The sequence below is a fragment of the Zalophus californianus genome, chromosome 3 (assembly GCF_009762305.2).
Source record: "Zalophus californianus isolate mZalCal1 chromosome 3, mZalCal1.pri.v2, whole genome shotgun sequence".
Lineage (NCBI taxonomy): Eukaryota > Metazoa > Chordata > Mammalia > Carnivora > Otariidae > Zalophus > Zalophus californianus.
In genome coordinates this window covers 184,078,429-184,104,617 of record NC_045597.1, presented here as the reverse complement: position 1 = coordinate 184,104,617, position 26,189 = coordinate 184,078,429, and the positions used below count along the sequence as shown (strand labels likewise).

Genomic DNA, 26,189 nt, shown 5'->3' with positions numbered 1-26,189 from the left:
GATCGAGGCCCACGTCCGGCTCCCTGCTCGGCGGAGAGCCTGCTTCTCCCTCTCCCTCTGCCTGCCACTCTGCCTGCTTGTGCTGTCTATCTGTCGAATAAATAAATAAAATCTTAAAAAAAAATAAAGAATAATAATTACTTTAAATCAATCAAAAGACATAAAATGGTTGAATCAATTAAAAAAAAGACCTAGCTATATGCTGCCTATAAGAGACTCAATTTAGGTGTAAGGACACACAGAGACTGAAAGTGAAGGAATAGAAAAAGATGTTTCATACAAATGGAAACCAAAAGAAAGCTGGAGTAGCTATACTTACATCAGATAAAATAAACCCTGAAACAAAAAACAGTAATGAGACAAAGATGGACACTACCCAGTCATAAAGAGGTCAATCCAATGAGAGGGTATAACATTTTTAAGTATTTATGCACCCAACATAGGAGCACCTAAATACATAAAGCAATTATTAACAGACCTAAAGGGAGAAATAGTTAGCAATACAATAGTAGGGGATTTTAATACCTCATTTACATCAATGGATAGATCATACAGACAGAATCAATAAGGAAACATTGGCCTTAAACGACACATTGGACCAGATGGATTTAATAAACATATAAGGAACAGTCCATCCAAAAACAAGAGAATAGTGTACATGGAACATTCTGCAGCATAGATCATATGTTAGGCCAGAAAACAAGTTTTAATAAATTTAAGAGTACTGAAATCGTATCAAGCATCTTTTCTGACCACAATGGTATGAAACTAGAAATGAAGAAAACTAGAAAATTCACAAATATGTGGAGATTAAACAACATGTTACCGAACAACCAATGGGTCAAAGAAATCAAAAGAGAAATCAAAAAATACTTTGAGACAAATGGAAATGGAATACACCAAAACTTGTGAGATGCAGCAAAAGCAGTTCTAAAGGGAAAGTTCATAGCAATAAATGCTCACATCAAGAAACAAGAAAAATCTCCAATAAACAATGTAACTTTATACCTCAAGGAACTAGAAAAAGAAGAACAAGCAAAGCCTAAAGTTAGTAGAAGGGAGGAGATAACAAAGATCAGAGCAGAAATAAATGAAATAGAAACTAAAAAGACAACAGAAAAGATCAATAAAACTAAGAGCTGGTTCTTTGGAAAGATAAACAAAATTGGCAAACCTTTAGCCAGACTCATCAAGAAAAAAAGAGGACTCAAATAAATAAAATCAGAGATGAAAGAGGAGACGTTACAACTGATAACATAGAAATACAAACGATAATAAGAGACTTTTACTTTTTTTAAAGGGTAGTTTATGGTAGAATCTGTATGTCCATATGTTCAAGGATGCTCAGTGAAGCACTGTTGACAATATCAACAAACTGGACACAACCTAAATGCCCAGTAATGGTGAGAAAGTTATAAAAACAACTGTAGTAAATCTATAAGATGGAAAACTTTGCAAGAATTTCTAAAAGATATGGAGAGACCGGAGAGATGGCATGCAGTACTAACAAGTGAAAAAGGAAAGTTGCACAGAAGTATATAGATAGAACTTAGTCTCATTTTACAAATATTAACTACATGTTAGTATAGGTGTAGAAACAAAAACTGAGTGTAGCTAGCATATGTAAATGTGATTATATTTAAGTGATGAGATTCACAGTGGACTTTCGCTTTTTACTTTGTCCATTGCTGGACCATTTACATTTCTCCATTATCATGATTTACTTTCATGATATAAAGTCAACACTGGTTTAGAGAGAATGGTAGACAGATGTGTACATTCTCTGTAAGGCTGCATTGGCCTATAGTCTGTCTTAGCAGAGTCACATTATCCAGGAAAAAATAAGATATGAATGTTCACTGCAATCTCTTAGCAAAGTTCAAAAGTGGGAAGCAAACTATAAAAGTCAGGGGAAAATATCCTAAGCATGTTTACTCTCCTGTCTCTCCAGTGCCCGCCGCATGGAGCATGGCCTCTTCAACTCCTCACCTTCTGAAAATGACCCATGAATTCCCAAAGAACTCAGCCTTGGCTCTCTTCTTGCAGGATCCTACCTATTTTCTTCCTTCATCTAATCCTTCTCTGTCCTCCAAACATAAATCGATTTTGTCTTTCTGAACTTCTTTCAGTTTTCCACTCTCAGAACTGGCAGACAAACTCAAAACCTGAGGGGTGGAGGGGAGGCCATGCATATTGATCCATGACTACTAGCATGTATCTGTGGAACACATGCTCTCTCTCTCTCTCTCTTTAAAAAAAAAAAAAAAGATTTTATTTATTTATTTGACAGAGAGAAAGAGAGAGAGAGAGCTCACAGCAGGGGGAGCGGGAGAGGGAGAAGCAGACTCCCCACTGAGCAGGGAGCCCGATGCGGGGCTCCATCCCAGGACCCTGGGATCATGACCTGAGCTGAAGGCAGACGCTTAACCAACTGAGCCACCCAGGCGCCCCCACATGCTACCTCTTTTATAAGATACGATGCCCACACCTACATACCGTAGTAATTCCACTTCAGTAATTTTCCCTATAAATAAATAAGACACAAAAAGCTAAGAGCACAGCGTGCCTGGGTGGCTCAGTCGTTAAGCATCTGCCTTTGGCTCAGGTCATGATCCCAGGGTGCTGGGATCGAGCCCACATCAGGCTCCCTGCTCAGCGGGAAGCCTGCTTCTCCCTCTCCCTCTGCTGCTGCTCCCCCTGCTTGTGCTCTCTCTCTCTCTCTCTCTCTCTCTCTGTGTGTGTGTGTAAAATAAATAAATAAAATCTTTAATTAAAAAAAAGAAGAAAAGAAGAGATCTTCTACAGTGGTTATCACTGTTTGATTTAAAGTGCCCACATTTAACAAAATAGCTCATGCTCTTTTGAAAACAAAGAACAGTAGCTATCAAACAGTGTTAAACCTTTAAGATACCATTTTCCCTGCTAGAAAAACAGAGCTTGGGGAAATGGCCATAAAGGTGCATTACAGCCAGTTATTAAACTTTGCCCTTTACTGAGTCTGGCACACTCTACTCTCTTGTGCTATGTGCCAAAGGGTCAGCGCAGAAATGTTGGATGATTATCTAGTGTGCCATTAACTCTTATTTTGCATAATTATTATTTAAGTGGATTAACATTCTGTGTGCTATCTCTGCAGGCAGCTTTCCTCTCGAGACCAGAACTTGTGCAGAACACATCACAAAAGTGCTTCAGCCCCAACTAGTAATCACAGTTGACATTCCTGCAAAGGCACACGGTTCCCAGTTAAAATATTAAATGAAAACTTGCAAGGGACTAGTCACCTTCAACTTTTAAGAAGTGACTTCTGTTATCAAATATTTCCTGAGAGTAGGTTTTGAGAAAGAAAGGGAACACATGAGTCACTGAAGACAGGTGAAAACATGAGCCCTCCCCAGCACCACCACCAACCTAAGGCACAGAAGAGGAACAGGAGTGAGGACACCAACATCAATCTTGATCTTCCTCACCTATTGCTTCAAGTTAACCCTTCCAGACCCTCTCCTGGGCTTCAGCCAATTGTCCTCATAAATTAGCACCATCAGGACACACAGCACCCCTGCTCACACCTATGCAGATAGAGGCATCAACATCAGACACTGCAGAAAGCTTCTGGCTATGGGATGTGCTAAGAGTCCTCCTTCGTAAACTTTAGACTGAAAAACAGAATTAGTGCTCAGTGAATCCCAAACATGTCAAGAATTGTGGCTGCGATCAGAGTCTTAACCAAAGAATGTACAACGAAGAGAGTTGTCCTTGAATGCAAAATATGCTGTGACAATGTTATTGTGAAGATATACACTTAATAAGCTATTTTTAAAAACTAATGAAGCTTTATTTTTCATTATCAAAAAAAAAAAGCCACCAAAAAAGTTATTTCTGTCTGGGAAAAGAAGAAAAAGTATTTTTCTAAACACTGCTCTCTTTTATTAGTTATGTGCCACTTCATTTCATATATATATATGTACATACATATATCTCCATATATTTCATGTATCTCCATATATTTCATATATACATATATATTTCATATATATGTATATATATATACAATTTTTTTCAAGTGCAGAAATATGAATGAAGGAATAACAAGGAAAGAAAAGAAGGAGCAAAGTCAAGAGTGAGTTTCATTCAGAAAAAGGACACCATGAGGTCTTAACAAGAAATCTCAAATTTAGACTTGATATCTCCAAAAGCAATCTCTGCTAAACAAGGATGAAAAAACATTATGGAGTTGTAATGTGGGTTTTTGAGACCAGTCACAGCATGAGAAGACACAGAGGCAGATGGCTACACTTCCAATCAGATCTCAGAACAAGAGGTCATGTGTGTGTCTCGGGGGCCTTTGGTCAAACCATTTTTCTCTTCCACTTGAATGGACTCTACTCCAAAGTCTTTGTTAGCAAATATGGCCTTGAGAGATGGCTAAGTAGGATGAGGGAAGAACAATTTAAAATATGTGAAAAAGATGTCTACTTTGAAGAAGAAGAATTTACATGGATTATTGAAAACATGACATCTGAATTTCCGCAAGATAGGACTCTGAAAGATCTCTCTTCTGGACGAGACAAAAGGTCATTTATCATGGTACAGGTGAAGTTCTTCTCTTCCAATCTTAGCTGCCTCTCTTTGGCATTATGCACGATTTAGTGTTTGGAGGAATTATTGGGTCCATTTTTCACTATGCATCTAAATGAGGTAGATGGAAGAAGAGGGGAAATGCACATAAAGAAAGGTTTTTCGTAACGGATGTATTTTTCCTCTAGGAAGAAAACTGCTCAGCGTGGACCAGTAGGAATGAGAAGATGAACTCTGGGAAGCTCCAGGAAGGACAAGTAACTATCAACATTTTACTTGGCTGAAGTGCCAATGGCTTTTGTTTGATTATTTTCTTGCTTGCTTATTTATACTCCACTTGATTTCACAAAGGACTTGAGATGGCTTACAAAAAACACACAGATAGATAAGAGTTGAAAACATAATGGCAAGGGAGCACTAAGAGGAAATCACACTAAGAGGAAAAACTAATATAGAAAAACAGACATGATGCAGTCCTGCTCTTCACTGGAGTGGACAGAAAAATTGACTCTAAGCTTCTTCCCAACCAAAGTCAGGCAGAGAAAGCTATGAGACCCATTTAACATTTTATCCATAGTGTGTTAAGTGCACGCACAAGAAATGTGTTCAGAAGAAACTTTTTTTTAAAGATTTTATTTATTTATTTGACAGAGACATAGTGAGAGAGGTAACACAAGCAGGAGGGAGTAGCAGAGGGAGAAGCAGGCTCCCTGCTGAGCAAGGAGCCCAATGTGAGACTTGATCCCAGGACCCTGGGACCATAACTTGAGCCGAAGGCAGATGCTTAACAACTGAGCCACCCAGGCACCCCCAGAAGATAACTTTTGCAGGGAGGGATATCAGATTGTGACTTCCATTCAATAAGTTGGACCAACTGATTCCCTCTTGGGCCCAAAAAGACAATCATAGGGGCTCCTGGGTGGCTCAGTTGGTTAAGCATCTGACTCTCGGTTTTAGCTCAGGTCATGATCTCAGGGTTCTGGGATCAAGCCCTGCATGAGGTCACACACTCACTGGGGAGTCCACTTCTGTCCCTCGCCCTCTGCCCCTCCCCCACATGCCATGCAAACATATATGTACTCTCTCACTCACTCTCAAATAAATAAATAAACCTTAAAACAAAACAAAACAAAAAGATAATCATAATGTTGCTGTGCCTTTCATGAACAGACATTTTTCCAAAGAAGACAAACAGATGGCCAACAGACACATGAAAAGGTGTTTAACATCACTCCTTATATCAGGGAAATGCAAATCAAAACCACAATGAGACCACCTCACACATGTTAGAATGGCTAAAATCAACAACACAAGAACAACTATTGGTGAGGATGTGGAGAAAAAGGAAACTCGTGCACTGTTGGTGGGAATGTGAACTGGTGCAGCCACAGTGGAAAACAGTATGGAGGTTCCTCAAAAAGTTCAGAGTAGAACTACCCTACAACCCAGCAATTGCACTACTGGGTATTTATCCAAAGAATACAAAAACACTAATTCAAAGGGTTACATGCACCCCTATGTTTATTGCAGCATTATTGACAAGGGCCTTATGGAAGCAGCTCAAGTGTCCGTCAGTAGATGAATGGATAAAGAAGATATGGTATATGTATATATATACACACACAATGGAATATTATTAAACTGTAGAAGAGAATGAAATCTTGCCATTTGCAACAACAGGGATGGATCTAGAGAGCATAATGCTGCACAAAGTAAGTCAGTCAGAGAGAGACAAATACCATATGATTTCACTCGTATGTGGAATTTAAGAAACAAAACAAATGAACAAGGGAAAAAATGAGACACAAACTAAAAAACAGACTTTTGACTATAGAGAACAAACAGATGCTGACCAAAAGGGAGGTGGGGGGTAGGTGAAATAGGTGAAGGAGATTGACAGTACACTCATCTTGATGAGCACTGGGTGATGTATGGAGCTGTTGAATCAATCACTATATTGTGCACCTGAAATTAATATAACCCTGTGTGTTAACTACACTGGAATTAATTTTTTTAAAGTTGTGTCTTTCTCATTTTAAAAATAATTTTTAATTATTTCACAATATGTATATGTATCCACATCAATTATATAGTCCTATTGAGGAAGGTCTTATATGGTATTAAACTGTACATAAATTGCATAATGCTTTATCTTGCTGTGTCTACTCACTGTTTGTGCGATCTATATCCTCGGTGACTCAGTTGTAACTAGTTCATGTTTTGTTTCCTCTTTCCCTCTGGGAATCAATTTGTTTAACTTTTTTATTAACCTTGCCTTTTTGAAAATTATCAACAAATACACATACATTTTCAAGAACCCCTTTCTTAGTTAATCCTACCAAATTCTTTAAAATACTTAATTCCTTATTTTAAAATTGTTCTAGGAAATACTTTTTTAAAAAGAAAGCTGCCTGGCTCATTTTATAAGGCAAGTTTTAATATTGATTCCAAACTAGGTAGGGACCATAGCAAGAAAAAAAAAATGTGTAGGGCCATTTCACTTACAAAATTCACTACTTCGATGGACTGAAGGAGAAAAGTTAAGACTACTTCAACTTATACAGAAAAAGCATCTCATAAAACTGGACAACTTTTTATGTTTTTTTTAAAGAAAGGGTACCTCTTACCTAGAAATGTCCAAGTAATCTACAACGAACCTTATATTTAATGGAGAGGCTTTAGGTATATTGCCATTACTATCAGGAATAAGACAAAGATTCCTAGAAATAGTAATGGAATCAACTGAGAAATCATTAGAGCTAGTGAGAGAGCTCAGCACAGTGACCACATATAGGACCAAATGAAAGATATCAATAGCAATTCTTTATATACTACTCTTAAATGCAGGGTACTTAACCCTTGTATTAGCTTCCTAGGGCTGCTGTAACAAGGAATCACAAATTGGGTGGCTTAAAACAGCAGAAATTTATTATCTCATAGTCTGGAGGCCAGAAGTCAGAAATCGAGATGCCTGCTCCCTCTGAAAACCATAGAAGGACCCTTCCTTGCCTTTTTCTAGCTTCTGCTGGTTTTCTGGCAATCTGGCATTCCTCAGCTTACACCTGCACAACTCCAATCTCCGCTGCTGTTGCTGCGTGACATTCCCCCCTGTGTGTCTGTCCTCACATGGCCGAGTTTCTCTAAGGATGCCAGTCCTATGGTATTTGGAGATAAGACCTTTCAGGAGGTAACTAAGGATAAATAAGGCCTTAAGTGTGGGCCTCTAATCCAATATGACTGGTGTTATCCTTATAAGAAGAGAAAGAGACACCAGGGATGCACATACACAGAGAAAAGGCCACGTGAGGACCCAGCCAGAAGATAACCATCTTCAAGCCAAGGAGAAAGGCCTCAGGAAAAACCAAACCTCCCCAAGCTCTGATCTTGGACTTCCAGCCTTCAGAACTGTGAGAAAACAACTTGCTGTGACTTAAGCCATCCAGCCTGTGATGGTTTGCTACCACAGCCCTAGGAAACTAATATAGTATGCCACTCTTGGCAGATGATGTCCTTACAAGAAGTAAGTTACAAAGTCGTTGAGTATATTATATTACATTCTTAGGAATTGACCCTTGAAATTTATCTAATATAAAAACTAAATATTATAAGACTATTTTTCTTTATCACAGGAGGTTCAGCTCAATATAATCTGATTTTAGTTTAATTAGTCTGACAAATATAAAAGAGAAATAATTTACTCAAATCAACTGAAAATGCAGGAGACATTTAGGGCCCATGTTATTACTTCAGGGTCTTGCCAAGGCATAAAGACACTCTCTTGTTGAGAGAATTTGAATCATAGATTAAACAGAAGTCAGTAAGGCTCTGTTTTAACTTGAGGCATCTTTATCAAACAGGTCATATAACCTCTAACAGCAAAGAGAACCAGAAGTCAGGTCCAAAGAAAAAAATTGAGATAGACCAAATCTTACCTTTCTAACACTGAAAGGCAAGCCAAGTCAACCATCATTGTCCACCTGTTCATCCTTCCCAGCACACTCCCATCCTTCTCATTGATGTTCACCTTCCTCCTCCCCAGACAGCCAATAAACACAATCCCAGGACATTCTGTACTTAAGTATCTACTGAAGATTCTTATGTCTTTGCTTTGGCTGCTTTGAAGTGACCAAAGGTCTTTTGGATGGTAACACTCTAACCTGTGATAACCTGGATCATAGAATCCACAGACGGTAAAGTAAACACAAGGTGTTTAGGTAAAGTCCCAGGAGTCATGGTTGACCCAACGATCAAGAAGGAACAGACAGGAGGAGATGGAGGCAAGCCTTCCCAGAAACAATTGTATTTGAGAACATATCTTCGCAAATCACTAGATCTTACAAATGAGTGAAGAAAAAAACTCATGTGTTGAGTCATAAAATTCATAATCTGAGTGCATATGTGTGTGTATATATATAAGTATATAAATATTATGTATAACATATAAGACATACATAAGCTGATATGTATATATCAAAATATATGTATAACCTATGTAAAATAACATGTGTGACATACATAAACAATGTTAAATATGAGTAATATGTAAACATATAAAACATATAGGTTATATACATATATTATAATTAGTGTCTACTCATTCTAATAATATTATTAGCAAATTGTAATGTGTGCCAAGCCTTATGGATCCATACAAAGCATATTTTTAGTCTACGATATGAATCCATTAGCCTTCTTAGAAATGAATGCAAAAAATCAAGATTAGGTAAGTAGACCAAAAAGACAATTTTTTCAAGTCTAGATCTTTTCAGGTTAGCAAATCAAGGAAATGTGCCACTCCTCCAAACACCCATGTCGAGGGAGTAAAATAAATATACCGTGGGACACCTGGGTGGCTCAGTCAGTTGAGTGTGACTCTTGGTTTCAGCTCAAGGTCATGATCTCAAGGTCATGGGATCAAGCCCCACGATGGGCTCCATGATGGGCATGGGGCCTGCTTGGGATTCTCTCTCTCTCTCCATCTGCCCATCCTCCCGTCAAATAAATAAATGAATGTGTACATACATACTGGACGAACAGGATCAGAGTGATTTATGAGAGAATTTATTGTGTGATTTATTGGATGGCTTTTTTACGTTGTTATCAAGTCCCTTCACCCCCTCACCTTACAAAGTGAGACAAACGACCTTAAAGGAATGGTCAGGTCCTCACTGTGTTGACCATATTTAATATGAATTTAAAAACAGGCTGCCTTTTACAGTATCCCAAAGCTCTCAGAAACAGAAGTCACTATGTATCATTACATCACTGTATTATCCGAGGCTGCCCTGACCAAAGACCACAGACTCACTGACTTAAACACGAAGGATTTATTTCCTCACAGTTCTGGAGCCTGGAAAGTCTGAGATCAGGATGCCGGTGTGGTTGGGCTCTGGTGAGAGCTCTATTTTCACTTGCAAATGGCCACCTTCTTGCTGTACCCTCACAGGGCAGAGAGAACTCTAGCATCTCTTCCTTTTCTTATGAGGGCACTAATCCCATCATGAGGTCACACCTTCAGGACCTTAACCAACCTAATTACCTCTCAAAGACACCATCTCCAAATACCATGATGTTGGGAGCTAGGGCTTCCACCCATGAATGGGGGGTGCTTTATTCAGTCCACAGCAATCACCATTGGTGTCTTGCCTATTTTGTGATTGCAGACATGGCCCTCACGTGGTGGATTTTGTATTACGGTTTTATCATTCATACGTACACGTCCGGTTTCCATTTGCCATTGTATCAGGTCCTCATTGTCTTTCCCAGGATTGCTGACATAGCTTCAGCTCTCTCCATGAACCAGTTAACTATGTATGTTGCATTAAACACTCCCTCTCAAAAACCACCAGCCGGTAGCACTGTGTCACATCAGAGCCCCGCCAGCAACACCAGTGAGCTTTAAACGAGTTACTTAACCTCTCTTTCTGTGTAATGGACATAACAATATGGCTTCCATCAAAACATGTACGTTCTTAGAAGAATGCTTGGCTTTGAAAGGCAATGTGAATGCTAGTCGTTGCTGTCACTATAAATTGTATGCCCTGTCTTGTCATTGCTTATCTCCAACTATACTCAGACTCTGTATTTCGGTCACACTCATAGCTTGCAAGCTCCCATATATGTCTTGAACTTTCTCATCCCTCACTTTTTTGCCCTTCTCCTTGAAATATCTGCCCTCAATCATCTCTACCTGTCAAGACTTCACTAATTCTTTAAAACACACCCCCAAATGTCATGTCTTTCTTGAAGTTATTCCAGTCCATTACACTCATTCTCCATCCAACCAACGTGGACTCCCTCCTGCCAGGACACGCCACATCACTGCCTTTTGACATGTTCATTATTCTGCCTTGTGTTCGTGGTTATTTGTGTATGACTAGACTGTAATCACACAAGGCATAATTAATTGTGTATTGACAGTCCCAACCCATGGAGGAACATAATTAATGTTAGCTTAATGAAATAACTCTAAGAAATAAAACAGTAACAACTGTTCAGAGTTTATTTTTGTACTTTATTAAGAGATTTTTAGAGGAGTATCTTGAAAGTTCGTGTGGCCACAGAAAGGACAGAACATTTATGGTAAATACAGAAAGATTTCATGTCTACATAGGAAAAAACATAAAGAAGAGAACACAGTAGAAGTCACGGTTGCTGAGCTCAATCATCAAGAGGTTCTCTCTCTTTTTTCTTGGATGACATTGTATACAATGTCCACGTGAAGATTTTTTTACTTAAACTCGGAGCATGAGAACCGAGGGGGAAGTTGCCCTAAAGCCCAAGGAGACAGCGGGAGCAGACAGATGGGACAGAGGAGAGCCCAAGCGATGGGAGCAAGCGACGCCCCGGCAGCACCTGCACCCCGGCCGCCTAGCAGCAACATTGCTTCTTGCAACAGCTCTTCTGCTGGCAACAGCACTTCTGCTGGCAACAGCCCTTCCCACCGCCGCAGCCACACGAGCTGCAGCCACACGAGCCACAGGAGCGACAGGAGCGGCGGCAGCAGCAGACCATGGGGACAGTGCAGCAGCACCCACAGCAGCCGGTGCAGCAGGGACAGCAGTTGACCCGGTAGCACCTGCAGGTGGTGCAGCCGCCGCCACAGCCGCCGCCACAGCCGCCGCCACAGCCGCCACCGCAGCCGCCACCGCAGCCGCCACAGCCGCCGCCGCAACCACCGCAGCCGCCGCCACAACCACCGCAACCACCGCAACCGCCACAGCCACAGCAGCCCATGGTGTCAGGAGAGAGGACTCAGGAGGGAGTAGCGAGGAGGGAGACTCGGGAGGCGAGGGAGGTCTGATGCCACCTTCTGCTGGGGGAGCCCCTTATATACTGACACCCCCCCCCCCTTATTTTTTAGCCCAATTTCCACGGAAGAATCTCACAAGACCTTTCCTTTACTTCCTTCTTGAGCACCCTTGCCATGGTAACGCTGCTATTTTTAGCACAGCAGCATGCTTAGTAAACGCTTGAGTTTTCTGTTATGAATGAAATTGTTGTGTGTTGCATCGTCAGTCCAGATGTAGAAAACTGGTGGCCAAAGCAGAAGGAAAAAAGGCAGTTCCAGGGGCCTGACAAGGCTGCGTGTGCCTCAGACAGGAGCCGTCAGAGACCTTTCACGGGGTTCCCCTGCGCACGGCAACCAAAATGGAGAGCCGCAAGCATCCTGACAGCCTTCTGGTCGACCAGAAGTAGCTCGTGGGAGGCATTCTAAGACTTCCTTCTCTGGTTTTCAAAGGGTAAGCTTATAAAAGAGGAGCATCTGGGGGGAATGCAGACCTGCCGGAGCCAGGTTGTGCCCCCTCCAGAGCTTCAGCATAAGCCCGGAGACAGGCTGGGGTGGAGTGGCTTCCTTTCCGGCGTGCTGTCTGGAGTAGCTGGACGAGGCGGGTTCTCGAGACAATCCAGCCAGAACATGCCTCATGCCTCTCTGGACTCCTGATCACAGCCGCGGGCTCTCCGGGGCAGAGGACGCAGCCGGATGGAGAGCGATCATTTCAAATAAATATTCCCCTGGCCTTGGTTGGTCCGAAACAGGGGGCCTGGCCATGGGCCTTAAACCTGAGAGAGGCAGGAGAGAAAGCCAGTAACCCAACAAAACCTTTCTTATTTTTTGTTCCCTCAATTATTTAACAACAGACAAGCAAGAGCAGAAACTTCACTCTTGGCAGATTGACTTAGGAGCAGGCTGGCTACAATTATATCTTTAGCATCTGACATTACACAACTTTAAAAAAAAAAATTGTAATGAGCAAGCCATTCTTGTGAACAAAGAATCTCAGGGAGCCAGGAAAAGCATATCCCAGTTTTAAGGGGAGACAAAATACATTTAGGGGTGCCTACTTTTTCTCTTTTCAATTTGGTTTTCACTTATTCTTTCAGATAGTTTTTTGTAACAGAGAGGTGTGTCGTGAATCCCAGTAGAGAGAAAAACAGTGTTTGTTTTATTTTTTAAACCCATGGTGACTAAGAAGTATATACAGAAACAGAATTTTACCCGGCTCTAGACTCAGACTCCCATGGTTATAAAAAAATAAAGATTGTTCTTAAATATTTCAGGCATTTATTTAGCTCAACAGCTGTTCCATTGAATATTTACAAGGGTCCGGTTGCGATTGGAGGCCCTGGGGCAAAAAGTACACATACACTCACGTTCTCACGGGCACAAACCTCCTAGAAGTATGTTCTCATCCAAATATAGATTTAAGAGACAAGTAAAGGTTAAAATTAGCAAGGTTCATGGACCAAGACTTCAACAAGGAAGGGTATACGAGGCCCCGTGAGATCCTTCCTGGGAAGACAGACAAACAACAACAAGGCTCTGGCTCAGCTTGTGGAGATGGTATATAAGGGGCTCCCCCCGCAGACGGCGGCACCAGACCTCCCTTGCCTCCTGAGTCTCCCTCCTCGACTCTCCTGAGTCCTCTCTCCTGACACCATGGGGTGCAGGTGCTGCTGGGGCATCTGCTTGCTCCCATCGCCAGGGCTCCCCTCTGTCCCATCTGTCTGCTCCTGCTGTCTCCCTGTCACCTGAACTTCCTGGCATTTTCTCTTTGGTTAAGTATCTCATACTCGGAAGTGTTGGTGAGTCTTCATGGTCTGAGAGCACTAGCAAGAACATCTTGTACAAGGACATCCAGTGGGAGAGATGGAGATCATCTTGATTATTCCTCTGTGGCTCTGGGGGCTTCGCGCTTGGCGGATGCTGGCAGTTTGGCTGACCCTGGCAGATGCCGGCCCGGCACCTGCCCAGGGAGTAGTTGTGAGGGGCAGACTCCCCAGCACGTCCCCCTCTGCTGCTCCCTGGCTACTGACCCTGCTGTGAGAGCTTTATGGCTTGGGCTCTGTGTTGGGACCTTGCTTGCATGTCTTCTCTGTTTGCTTTGGGTGGCTCACGACTTCACACCTCAAAGGTGTCTGAACCAAAAGTTGTGAGCCCTTCCCAACACCTGAAGAGCAGCCCACAGCTCAGACCAGTAGAATCATTTTACTCTGTGTTCATTGCTTTTGCCTGTCTCTGGACAGAAGTGTCTGCCTTTCCCATCTCTAAGCACAATGGATTCCGGATTTCTCAGCTGCGGCTTTGTACTTCTAGTTACAACACTAATAATGTCTAATAAACTATACTAGGTCATCCTTGAAATACTGACTCCCAAAAAGCTTCTCATTTGGTGGTTACCTCTCAGGGAGGATGAGCAGGTGGTGTTGAGCAGGGAAGAAAGAGCCCCGCTGGGGTTGCCTACATTTACCAGGAAAACCAACTACTTCTGGAATGGATGGCCTACGGTAAATTTTTCAGTATTTTATCTCTTTCGAATCTATATTGTAACTTGAAATATTTTCAAGTTTTTCGGGAAGGTCTTAAGTAAACTGACAATAATGGCTAAGAACACACAAGGAGCTTGATAAAATCTCCCTCAGGCATCAGGATGCCTATCATGGCCATCCACACGTATTCCTTCCGAGGCAAAATAATTTCATGAAAATACAGATTTTGTATACAATTTAAATTTGACTTGGGAATGGCATCTTCTTGACAAGCGGATTTCCTCATTTGAATTTAAAATTTGGGTTTAGCCACAAAAGATTAATTCCCACAGATTTTTAGCCAACTCAGGTGTGCCTACAACCTAAATATTCCCTTACAGGAAAACATAATACCGCTCCTCAATTAGAACTTTATTTTCACATTAAATGTACACAAATCAGCTTTTGGAGCTATGAAGCTTTGAGGTGAACTCTGCCATCCCATTTGCAAAAGGGATTTTCCATAGAGGATATCATACACACCGCCACCACCAGTTTGTGTGAAATAAGCTTGGATAGAGATAGAGAGGAAGTTTGGCCTTCAAGATCTCTTGAACAGTTTTTTTTCCAGTCCCCACTAGCTACTTTTGAAAAATGAATAGCAACCTGTTGGCATGGGCATGGAAAAGTTGTCCCTTTTCTACAATATTGGTGAGAATGCTAAGTGGTACTATTTCTCGGGATGGCAATTTAGCAATCCGCACGTTTTTTGTTTTTTGTTTTTTTAAAGCACATGCCTTTCAACTCAGAAATTTCACATCTTGGACAAAGACATACTATTGGCAAGGCTATTCATTGCAGTGTAGTTAAAGACCAGGAAAAAAACCTAAATGTCTGCCATTGAGGTCACATTAAATGTTATATTTATACATCAGAATACTGAACAGCTGTCAAAAAAGAGAGATGGGGCACGTGGGTGGCTCAGTCAACTAAACATCTGCCTTTGGCTCAGGTCATAATCCCAGGGTCCTGAGTTGGAGCCCCACGTCAGGCTCCCTGCTCAGCTGGGAGCCTGCTTCCCTTTCCTCCTTGCTCATGCTCTCTCTCACTATCTCTGTCAGTCTCTCTCTCAAATAAATAAATAAAATCTTAAAAAAAAAAAAAAAAGAGTGAGATCCCATGGCACGTGGGTGGTTAAGCATCTGCCTTCATCTTGGGTCATGATCTCCAGGTCCTGGGATCCAGACCCACATCATCAGGCTCCCTGCTCTCTCTCTCTCTCACACACAAATGAATAAATAAAATCTTAAAAAAAAAAAAAAAAAGAGTGAGATCTTTGTGAGTTTAGAAGGGCTTTAGAAGGGATGATTTGAGATCTCAACAAGATCATTTATGTGAATAGAAACTCACCCAAAATATTATAACATGCAGTCAAGGGAAAGGTGTTATCAGCAAGGTGTGCATGAGTGGGGTGGCCATGGGGGGACAAAATGGATTAGGGAGATTTTAGAAAGAAAGATTTAACTGATGGAAATTCCACAGGCTTTTAGACAGCACAAGCACCACCAAGCATTATAGCGTTCCTGTGACATCAGCTCCCCAGAGAAGTATTAAAAATGCTCCAGGGAGTGTTCATACCCAAGGAGAGAGGTGCTCTGAACTCTTCTGCTTCAGGGGACTCACTGTGTCTCTTCAGTTACACACGACAGTCCTGGGCCTGAGGCTGAGGGAATCCGGCCAAAACTGTGGCCCTGATGGTGTCAGCAGCTGCCTTCATTGCTGTGCGGGACACAGGTGTCTGACTTCCAACTGGCCGAAGTATTCAATGTGTCAGGCTTTGGGCTGAAAGTAAAGCAATTTGGGAAACAGTCAGGAAATCCTTATAATTACGTTAGGTCAATCTATAGGTTTCATTAAATAATCCACCCCAAGCTTGTTCTCTGCAGGTTTTCAAATTCCTGTAGGTCCTAAAGATGTTCTTTAGTCAGGGAATTAGACCTACACTGTCCCTCAGATATCTAAGGAAACACACCCAGGTGAAGGAACTTGTCCCCAGACACATTCCCAACAGAGGTGAGGATCGTTCCACTCTCCACTGGTAAGAGCACTTTGCCAAACATGTGGGGAAATGCCACCCAGAGACACGAAATGCTGCCCTCACTTCCTCCCTGTGTCCACCTGCTCTGACTTCACACCTTGGAAACTGACATGAAACATTCGGAGAGAAAAAGGGAGGAAATGGAGTGGGAACTCCCTCCTTCTTTCAAAATATTTTTTTCTGATTTTAAAATAATGTAAACTCATTATAAGCAACTTCAAAATACAGAAAATTCTAAGGGCGAAAGTTAACATTGCTTATAGTAACCACTTCTACCATTCAGTTATATTTCTTTCCATTGTTTTCCTATGTTTTTATGTTTTCCCAATATTTTTATTTTGGAGAATCTCAAACCTACAGGAAAGGTGTAAGAATATTGTAGTAAGATTTAAGTTCATTAAGTTCACCATTTAAGTTCACCAATGGTGAACATTTTGCCAGAGTTTTAGTGTTCTCTCTCCCTTTCATTTGAGAATAAGTTTCAAATATGAAACTTCACCCTTAAAAATATTAGCATGTATTTCCCAAAAGGGATCTTTTGCAAAACTACCACACAATTTTCACACTTAAGAAACTTAACAGTGATACATGCTACTATGTAATATACAGATAATCTTCAATTTCTCTATCCCAAGAATGCCTTGTAATTTATATCGACAATTTTAGCAATTATTCAACCTGGCTCCAACCAAAGATGTATTTTAAGTTGTCTTTCATCTAGAATGGTTCTCCAACATTTTATTTTTGTCCTGGCAGGTTGTTGTTACAAAAATCACCCTCAGAATGAATTTGTTTGTTCCCTCATGATCACACTCAGGTTAAACATATTTGCAGGAATACTACACAGGTGATTTTTTTCCCCCTCAGAACATGGCATTGAGAAGTATGTGATGTTGGGGTGCCTGGGTGGGTCAGTTGTTAAGCGTCTGCCTTCGGCTCAGGTCATGATCCCAGGGTCCTGGGATCGAGCCCCGCATTGGGCTCACTCCTCCGAGGGAAGCCTGCTTTTCCCTCTCCCACTACCCCTGCTTGTGTTCCCTCTCTCGCTGTGTCTCTCTCTGTGAAATAAATAAATAAAATCTTTAAAAAAAAAAAAAAAGAAGTATGGAATGTCAGTTTATCCCTTACTGGTGATGTTAAATTTCATCAGCTAATTAATATGATGTCCACCACATTTTGTCATTGTTAATCTACTCTTTCCCTTTTAAAAACCATGGTGTTATTTTCTGTGGATTTATAAAACAAAATGAAGAATATTACAAATACATAGGTTTTATTCTGATTTTTGACTTGCCATTTAATTGTATATACTTGCCCTTATATTAAATATTTGCTTTTTAGAGACTGTTTTTAATGACCACATAATAGCCAATTTTGGGAAATAATTTCCTCATATTCACCACTAAGATACCTAAGCAACTGGACATTTAGCTAACCATTTGGAAATATAAACTTGGATACCAACAACAAAAGAAAAAAATGATTTTTTCCTTATTTTGAAAATTGTGTAGATTTATAGTTTTTAAAAATATTATGGAGAGGTCCCATGTATTCTTATTCTAGCTTCTGTCAATGGTAACATCATGCATATAACTATAGTGTAACAGTGGTTTCTTTTAAGTAAAAACTTTACGTCACACCAAATCACCATAAATTCCAGATGGATCTTTTTATATTTCAATACTTATACTTTATACTGAAATATAAAAATTAAAACCATGGTGTAGTACAAAAACTATAGGAGAATAGTTTTATATTCCTAGAATGTGGAAGGTCTTGCTTACTATGGCACTAAGACCAAAACTCGTAAGAAAAAAAATGAATATGTAGAATTTATAAAACATTTAAACATCTGCCAACAACTCAACATGAACAAAGTCTCATTTTTTTTAAACTGGGAAAACTATATATGCTTATCTGACAGGCAAAAGATAAATATCTTCGTATATAAGGAGTTCATACAAATCCATATGGAAAAAAATGTACAAAGGACAGAATCAGGCATTTAAAAAAAGTTAAAACACAAACCAGGGCTCCTTGAAAAATGGGTGATTCCTGGTTTGGGTCATAAAATGCACAAGTTGAGCCCCGGAAGTCTTGTCATTCTGGAAAACGGGAAGCTACAAAGTGTAATGGAATCACATTGAGGGGACAATTTGAGCATCAAAAAGAATAATAACTGTAATGTACTGAAACACATTAGATACTTTTAAATACAAGAGTTCAAAATAATACCAACAAATAAAAAATAAACCTCATCAGTCATCTTTGGAAGATGCCAGAAAATTAACACATTATTTTGAAACCGGTTTTTAAAAATGGTGGGGCAGAGAACCAGGCATTTTTCCCGCCTTTCCTCTATAAAATGTACCTCAGAATAACCAAAGAGTTGAGAAGAGGACATTTGTCTCTGCAGACGGAGTCCTGGTAACGAAGAGGAAGGAAAATGCAGCCCTAATGAATTCGTGGATGTCTAACCGTGGATGCCAGTATCACACAGAGTAAGACAAATAGAGTGTGTGCCTCTTGATGGAAGAATTCAACCCCACCTATGAAGCAAGTTTGTCCAAAACTGGATACAGAATCCTAGCAGGCCACTAGATGGGATTACTGGAAATCCAGAGGGTTAAATTGATTCCATGGGGCTGCAGGCTTCCAACTCCAGAACTCAGCCATGGAAAATTAACCAACTCTATAGTAAAGACAAATTGCAAGGGCACAGAGAGGGCTGCCGGGGAAATGCAGTTTAGAATAGACCGTAGAGGCTTCAACCAGTTCTAGGGATACACAAGTCTTTCTTAGAACCCTAACTAGATAACTGTTTTTTAAAATAAGATATTTGGGGAAATTTGAGCATAACTAATTACTAAAAGATATTAATTAAAAGTTATTCTTAGGGGCCCCTGGGTGGCTCTGTCGGTTTAGTGTCCCACTCTTGATTTCAGCTCAGGTCATGATCTCAAGAGTTGTGATATGGAGCCCCACATCAGACTCCGCACTGGGTGCGGAGTCGGCTTGGGATTCTCTCTTTCCCTCTCCCTCTGTCCCTCCCCCACCTCCGCTCATTCTCTCTCTCTCTCTCTCTGTCTTTAAAAAAGAAGCACTCTTAACTGTTAGGCATGACAATGGTATTGTGGTTATACTTTAATAATTACAAATTTGCTTCAAAATAATTGGCTATGAATTAATCATTGTTGAAGCTAGGTCCATGGGAGTTCATGATACATGTTTAGAATTGGGTTCTGGGGTCCCTGGGTGGCTCAGTCGTTAAGCGTCTACCTTCAGCTCAAGTCATGGTCCCAGGGTCCTGGGATTGAGCGCCCCCCCCCCCCCCCCGCATCGGGCTCCCTGCTCCGCAGGAAGCCTGCTTCTCCCTCTCCCACTCCCCCTGCTTGTGTTCCCTCTCTCGCTGTGTCTCTCTCTGTCAAATAAATAAATAAAATCTTAAAAAAAAAAAAGTTGGGTTCTGTTTTGGTTTTTGTTTTTTTTACAGTGACCTTCACTGATTAGAAAAACATTAATTTTCTCATTTGCTGTATTAACAAAACATTGTTTTAATCGTATCTAGTGCTGATTGCAGAGCATAAAGAAACCGTCATACACAGTGGCTGGGAGTAACTGATAAACATTTTATAGAGAGCAATTTTGTGACTTTTATCAGCAAAACATGGATAAACTTTGATCTAGTCATTCCACCTTTAAGAGTTTGCCCCAAGGAAATAAGCAGGAGTGAGGAAAGTTGTAATGTATAGCTAACATTTATTGAACTCTTCTTTTGTGCCAGGCACTGACTCATTTAATCTTCATAATAACCATTTAGATTCAGTATATTATTTTTTAAAGATTTTATTTATTTATATGAGAGAGATAGAGAATGAGAGATAGAGAGCATGAGAAGGAAGAGGGTCAGAGGAAGAAGCAGACTCCCTGCTCAGCAGGGAGCTCCATGTGGGACTCGATCCCGGGACTCCAGGATCATGACCTGAGCTGAAGGCAGTCGCTTAACCAACTGAGCCCCCCAGGCGCCCCGTCAGTATATTATTTTTTTAAAGATTTATTTTATTTATTTGAGAGAGAGGGAGAGAAAGAGCGCCCGCAAGAGGAGGGGGGAGGGGAGGAGAGGGCAACAAGCAGTGATAACAGGGGCTCCGCCCCAGGCTTTTGCTGGAATTCAGTCCCTAGGGTGGTCACTGCTGTGCTGCCCTGTGCACTCTCTTGCTCAGCTTGTCCTGACAGATCCCTAGGGTTCCAGATCACACACCCAGGCACAGCTGCCCCTACTCACCCCACCCCCACCCGCATCACCAGGGAGCCCTTCCACTGCCACCAACTGGCTCTCAGGGGCCCCTGCTCTGCTCGGATGAGGGCAGAGTGCCCGGCTGGTGTCCACGGTTCTTACAACCACTGGGGCCACTCCCCTCTTCCCTCTTTATCCCAAGGGTGGAGCAGAGCCTTCCTTTAATTCCCCATGACCTTTCAAGGCCTCAGATTGTAACTATTGACAAGTCTCTACAGGTTCAAGGACAACAGGGAGTGACTTAAAACCACAACCAAATACAAGCCGTGCTCTTCACCCCCTGTGCCTCTCCCCACCTCCTTCCACCTTGCTGCCTACCCTTACTCTTCCTACAGGATGCCCTCCAGCATCTTTGCTCCCTTTGGGTCACAAACCACAATTAAACTCCACTGAAAGAAGAAGGATTCACTGGCCCCAGGCAGGGCCTCACCCCATGTGCTATTCTTAAATCTGCCCGGGCTGGCTCAGGTGGTGGAAGGTGGGAGTATCTGCTCCCTTCAGGGTAAATTCCACTTTAGTCCCACCCACACAGATGGGGTCTGCCCCCTGCCCCCAACTTCACAGTAGGACAATTACCTAAGAACTCAATTAACCAACAGCCCTACCTCCTGATGCTTGGAATATTTCATTTCAAGCATCATGTGGGATGTGGCCTAGGAATATTCCATGTCTGTTGAAAAGTGCCAAACTCTGTCTTATGCATTTTCACACTCCCTCCTTCACTGGGGGTTAAAATTGAACTGGGACATCTTTCCTAGAGACTCAAGGCCAGTACTCCAGACCATCTGTGACCATTGGCTTGAACGAGAGGGCACACACTGTCCCCCCACCCTCCACCCCAGGCAAGCAGGCACCTGAAACCAGGCAGAGAAGAGAAACAGGTCTACCCAAACAGCTCCAAAGCAGCAGAGCAAATGAAATATCATCTACCAGATCCCCGTGCCCTGATGGACTTTGTGTCTGCCTCTGTGGGAAGGAGGTGAATGCTTGTCTATCTGTGTGCCCAAATCACAGGAGCAGCTGAAGTCTGCACCCAAGACAGACACTGCTTTCAACTTCTATATGAAACCTCTCTTGTTCTCACCAAGGCACAATTAGAGGAGGGAAAACTGTTGACAACTTAAGTTCTACATGTTCAAAATTGGACTCTTGATCTCCCTACCAATACGTCCCCCCAAAAAATGCTTTTCTCATAGACACAACCCTCCCTGTGAATCCTCCTCAACAGTGACTTCATCCTTCCTGTTTCCCAAGCCAGAGAGACACTGGCACCCAGGGATGCCTATCTTTCTCTCTGGTCCTGCGCTAGATAGATCAGCAAAATTGGGTGCCATCACTGGAATCCAACCCACTCTCACCTGCACCCCCACCCCAGCAAGAGCTTCCTCAGGGTGGAGCGTCTCCCACCACAGTGGTGTCTCTAGTCTCCCACCCCCCTGCCATAGTCAATTCTCAAGGCACAGTGACAGTAATCTTTCTGCAGAGAAAGTCAGGTGATCTCATCTCTAACTCACACCCTCCTCAGGTGGCCCTATGACACTCACCTGCCAGGTTGAAGTTTGCAATGACCTGAACTGACAGGTGAGATGCAAACCACCATCCCCCCCACCCCGCCCACCACCGCCCCCTTGCTGAACACCTGCTCCCAGCACCCTCATCTGCTTACAGTCCCATAGTCCACAGTGCTCTTGACCCTGACAACTGGACGCCTCACTCCCTCCACACTTCCTGGTCTGTCTCAAATGTCACCCACCTTCTCCAGGAGTCCTATCTGAATCACTCAATTTAAAATTGAAATCTTACTCACCCTCCCTGCAATCCAAATCTCTCCTATACTGCTCTTTCTCCCCATGACATCATAGTTTAATATACTTTATGTTTTAAGGACCTCCATGGCACAGAAAACAATGGACTGTAATCTGTGGTTCATAATACACTCTAAGCATAGTCTTCTTTATTTAGTTTGCTAATTATTTTGGTAATGTAATAGGATAAAGCCTTGACATCATAGTCTAAAAGTTCCTCACCACCCCAACCCTTTCTTCTGCACCCCTACACCCAGGTTAGTCCTTACCCTAAAGCCTGTGCTCATCATTTCTTTGCTTTTCTTTGGACATGGATTTATTACATCTATATGCATTCCTTCCTGTTACTACACTAAAATTCATTGGTTCATCTACTCTTTGGATGATGGGAATTTCCATTGCTTCCAGGGTTTTGCTGGTTTTGACAGTGCTGCTGTAAACATTTTTGTATCTATCTGCCGGAGCACATGTGGAAGAATTCCTACACACCTGAGAGTGGAATTGTTGAGTCTCATGGAAATAAATGAAGACCAACGAGAACAGAAAAGGTTATTTATTCAGACCTCACTACAGCAGAGGGGTTGGCCACCATCTCTTGCCCTTTGGCAGAGACTCAAAGGCAGACAGAGAGGGAGAGCTTTAGGGTGGAAAAGGAGAGGCTTCGGGTGTGCCCCAATGGGAGCCTGTGGCCCGAGGAAGGTGGAGGCAGGATAACTAGATGCAGGGCATCCTATGTGACTGGTTGAAGGGGCACATATCTGGCTCTCTCTAGTTGGTCCTAAGTTGCAGGACCAACTAGAGAGAGAACTAGAGGGACAGAAATCTGGGAAACTGCCAGTTACTGATCAGGTCCTGACTATCTGGGGCCTTTATTGCAGGAGTTATTACTTGACTCCCTGGATTCTTTGCTGGAGATAATGATCAGGCTTCTGGAAGGCTGACCTGCAGGTAGTAGATTGGCTGCCTGGACAGCTTACTTAGATAAAGGCTGGTTTCCTGGCTGACTGCTGCAGATTATGGGTGAGAGTTCTGTTTCTATATATGGTTTGGCCGTTGGCCATGTGTATGTTCAGTGTTTAGTGTCTACCTTATAATATAGTCTATACCTTATAATATACCTTATAATACACTCATTTACTAAGTGTATTATCTCGCTCCCACGACTAGGATGTTGGGTCTATGAGAATGGGAATTTTTATCTGTCTTGTTCACTGATGTACTCTTGGTGCCTAGAACAGTGTCTAGCACATTGTAGTTAGTCCCTATGCATTTGTAAAATCGGGAAATACAATGTATAAAAATATCATGCTGCTGGCACGTGTTTTATTTCCCTGTTATCCTCAGAAGTAAACACTGTATCACTCAGACCTAATTTCCCTCCGTTAGTGCAGGAATGTTCCCAGCCCTGGACTATTTTCCTGTGTCCCACCATGCCCAGGCATGTCTGTCAGAGTTGGTGATCCCCAGGTGTACGCTGAAGCAAATTCATCTATTTCATTTTATTTTCCCGTTCCTTTGATGCACACATTAGTGTGATGGCTGGCAAGCAGTAATAAGTAATGCCCCACCCAGCAGGCACTATCACCCACCATCTCCTGGGTGTCTTTGAAAACAGACCTGGGCCAGGCAAGAGGTCCCCATTTTTGCTGGAGACTTGCGAAACAGGGCCCGGCCTCCGCGGAAGCATCCCCAACACTGTGATTTGATGTGTGCTTTTCCCTTGCTTCCTGCGCTACGCTCCTGCGGTTCTGTTCAGGGCAACTCGCTGAAGCACCTGTTCTCTGTGAGTACTTGCCGGATGGAAGAGAGAGAGAGGACTCGAGACCTCGTGGGCTGGGTCATGAACCAGTGGGAGGAGATCACCTCCGCAGCCCCTGAGCAGCTGCCTGAAACGTTGAGGTGTGCTCTTCTGGCCCTGTCTCCATCCCTTGATTTCCACAAGAAACAGATTTAAGTAGAAAAGTCTAAAGCATCGTTCATATGAAAGGGTACTGCATTCTGAATGTGGGTTCATCAATAACATACACTCTGTGTGGTTTCACCTTCAAGGGGCCCTGAGACATGTGGTCTGAAAACAACCCATTGTGACATTTTAAATATTTTATTTATGTAGAGAAAGAGAGAGCGTGAATGGGGGGTAGGGGCAGAGGGAGAGAGAGAGAGACAATCCTCAAGCACACTCCCTGCTCAGCCCAACATGGGGCTCAATCTCATGACCCTGAGATCATGACCTGAGCAGAAATCAAGAGTCAGATGCTTAACCAACTGAGCCATCCAGGCACCCCCTCCCATTGTGATATTTTAAGTTTTCAGTTCTTATAATATGTTTAGGATCTAGCCCCATGTCGGGCTCAGGGAGCTTGTTTCTCCCTCTCCCTCTGCTGTTCCCCCTGCTTATGCTCTCTCTCTGTCAAGTAAATAAAATCTTTTAAAAAAATATATGTTTAGATATGACAGAATATAGTCAAAGTGAAGAAAGTGTTTGGGTAACTCACAATGCTTACTAACAGATTTATTCACTTATGACCACACTGGTATTTTATGACCACAACCTGACAAAGACACAGTTAACTAGTACTGGTGATGGAGTAAAAGTTCTCATTAATATGCAGTCGGATTTTAGGTTGTTAATAGGACCAGACAGAAATAACTAAAACTTAAATAGGTACACATTGCTTTAGGTGTTGAATTTCCCCTGACTGTAGACACTGAGATCAAAATCTGTTTAAAAAGTTGAATCCAGAAGTGGAGAGACAGAATGCATTGATACAGTGTTACCAGAATCTTTTTCCTGACTTGCACAGGGGGATAGTTGAAGCCACCAAATTATGACCACCCTATGAAAACCTATTAATGACAGATTATCCACTACTTATGCCAAACCCATCTCAAACAAACATCAGGGGGTCCTACTTTGATGAGTGTAATCACATCCCTGGGTGAGACACAGTCGAGTAAGGATAAGAGAGGAGATGTCAGTGATACTTTGAATGCCCGTTTTACGTGGTTTATTAGGAAAATCATTGCCTTAGGTTTACAGAAACAGAAACTAGCAGAGATTCGGGATATAGAAGCCACAAAAAGAGGAGGAAAGGAGTAGAAACATACATTTCAGCGGGAACATTTCAAGAAAGCATAGCATTAAAAATCATCACTCTTGTGTTGGGCTCATACTTTGGTGATGGACGGAGGATTGTGCTGGTGTTTTGCATTTAGAGGCAGGATATCAGGGACCAGGCGATCTATATTAAACTCCTCAGACTGAGAACCAGTGTCATGTCACCCCTGTGACATTCAAATCAGGGAGGACTGGCAGGAAGAAAAATCTTACCAATGGGAGAGTTACCTGCAGCATCTTCCCAGAGGCCGGCCGGCCGTCTAGCAGCAACACTGCTTCTTGCAACAGCTCTTCTGCTGGCAACAGCACTTCTGCTGGCAACAGCCCTTCCCACCGCCGCAGCCACACGAGCCGCAGCCACACGAGCCGCAGCCACACGAGCCACAGGAGCGACAGGAGCGGCGGCAGCAGCAGACCACGGGGGTACTGCAGCAGCCCCCACAGCAGCCGCAGCAGCAGGGGCAGCAGGCCGAGCAACAGCCCACCCGGTAGCACCTGCAGGTGGTGCAGCCGCCGCCGCAGCCGCCGCCGCAACCGCCGCCGCAG

General features: G+C 42.5%; 1 protein-coding gene and 1 long non-coding RNA gene across 2 annotated transcripts in view; one reads left to right on the top strand and one right to left on the bottom strand.

The window, feature by feature from the left end:
* Window positions 1-44: 44 nt before the first annotated feature.
* On the bottom strand, window positions 45-26,143 carry LOC113920752. The gene is made up of 3 exons (XR_003519362.2): window positions 25,872-26,143; window positions 15,964-16,167; window positions 45-90 (listed from the first exon to the last, which is right to left on the bottom strand). It is a non-coding gene; the product is annotated as an uncharacterized LOC113920752 (long non-coding RNA).
* LOC113920749 (thiamine transporter 2) overlaps window positions 23,041-26,189 on the top strand; it is a 39,183-nt gene continuing 36,034 nt past the window's right edge. The window contains exon 1 of the mRNA XM_027591049.2: window positions 23,041-23,073. Within this exon, the coding sequence (XP_027446850.2) occupies window positions 23,049-23,073 (25 nt within the window). The 5' untranslated portion in view covers window positions 23,041-23,048. The remainder of the gene's footprint in view (window positions 23,074-26,189) is intronic.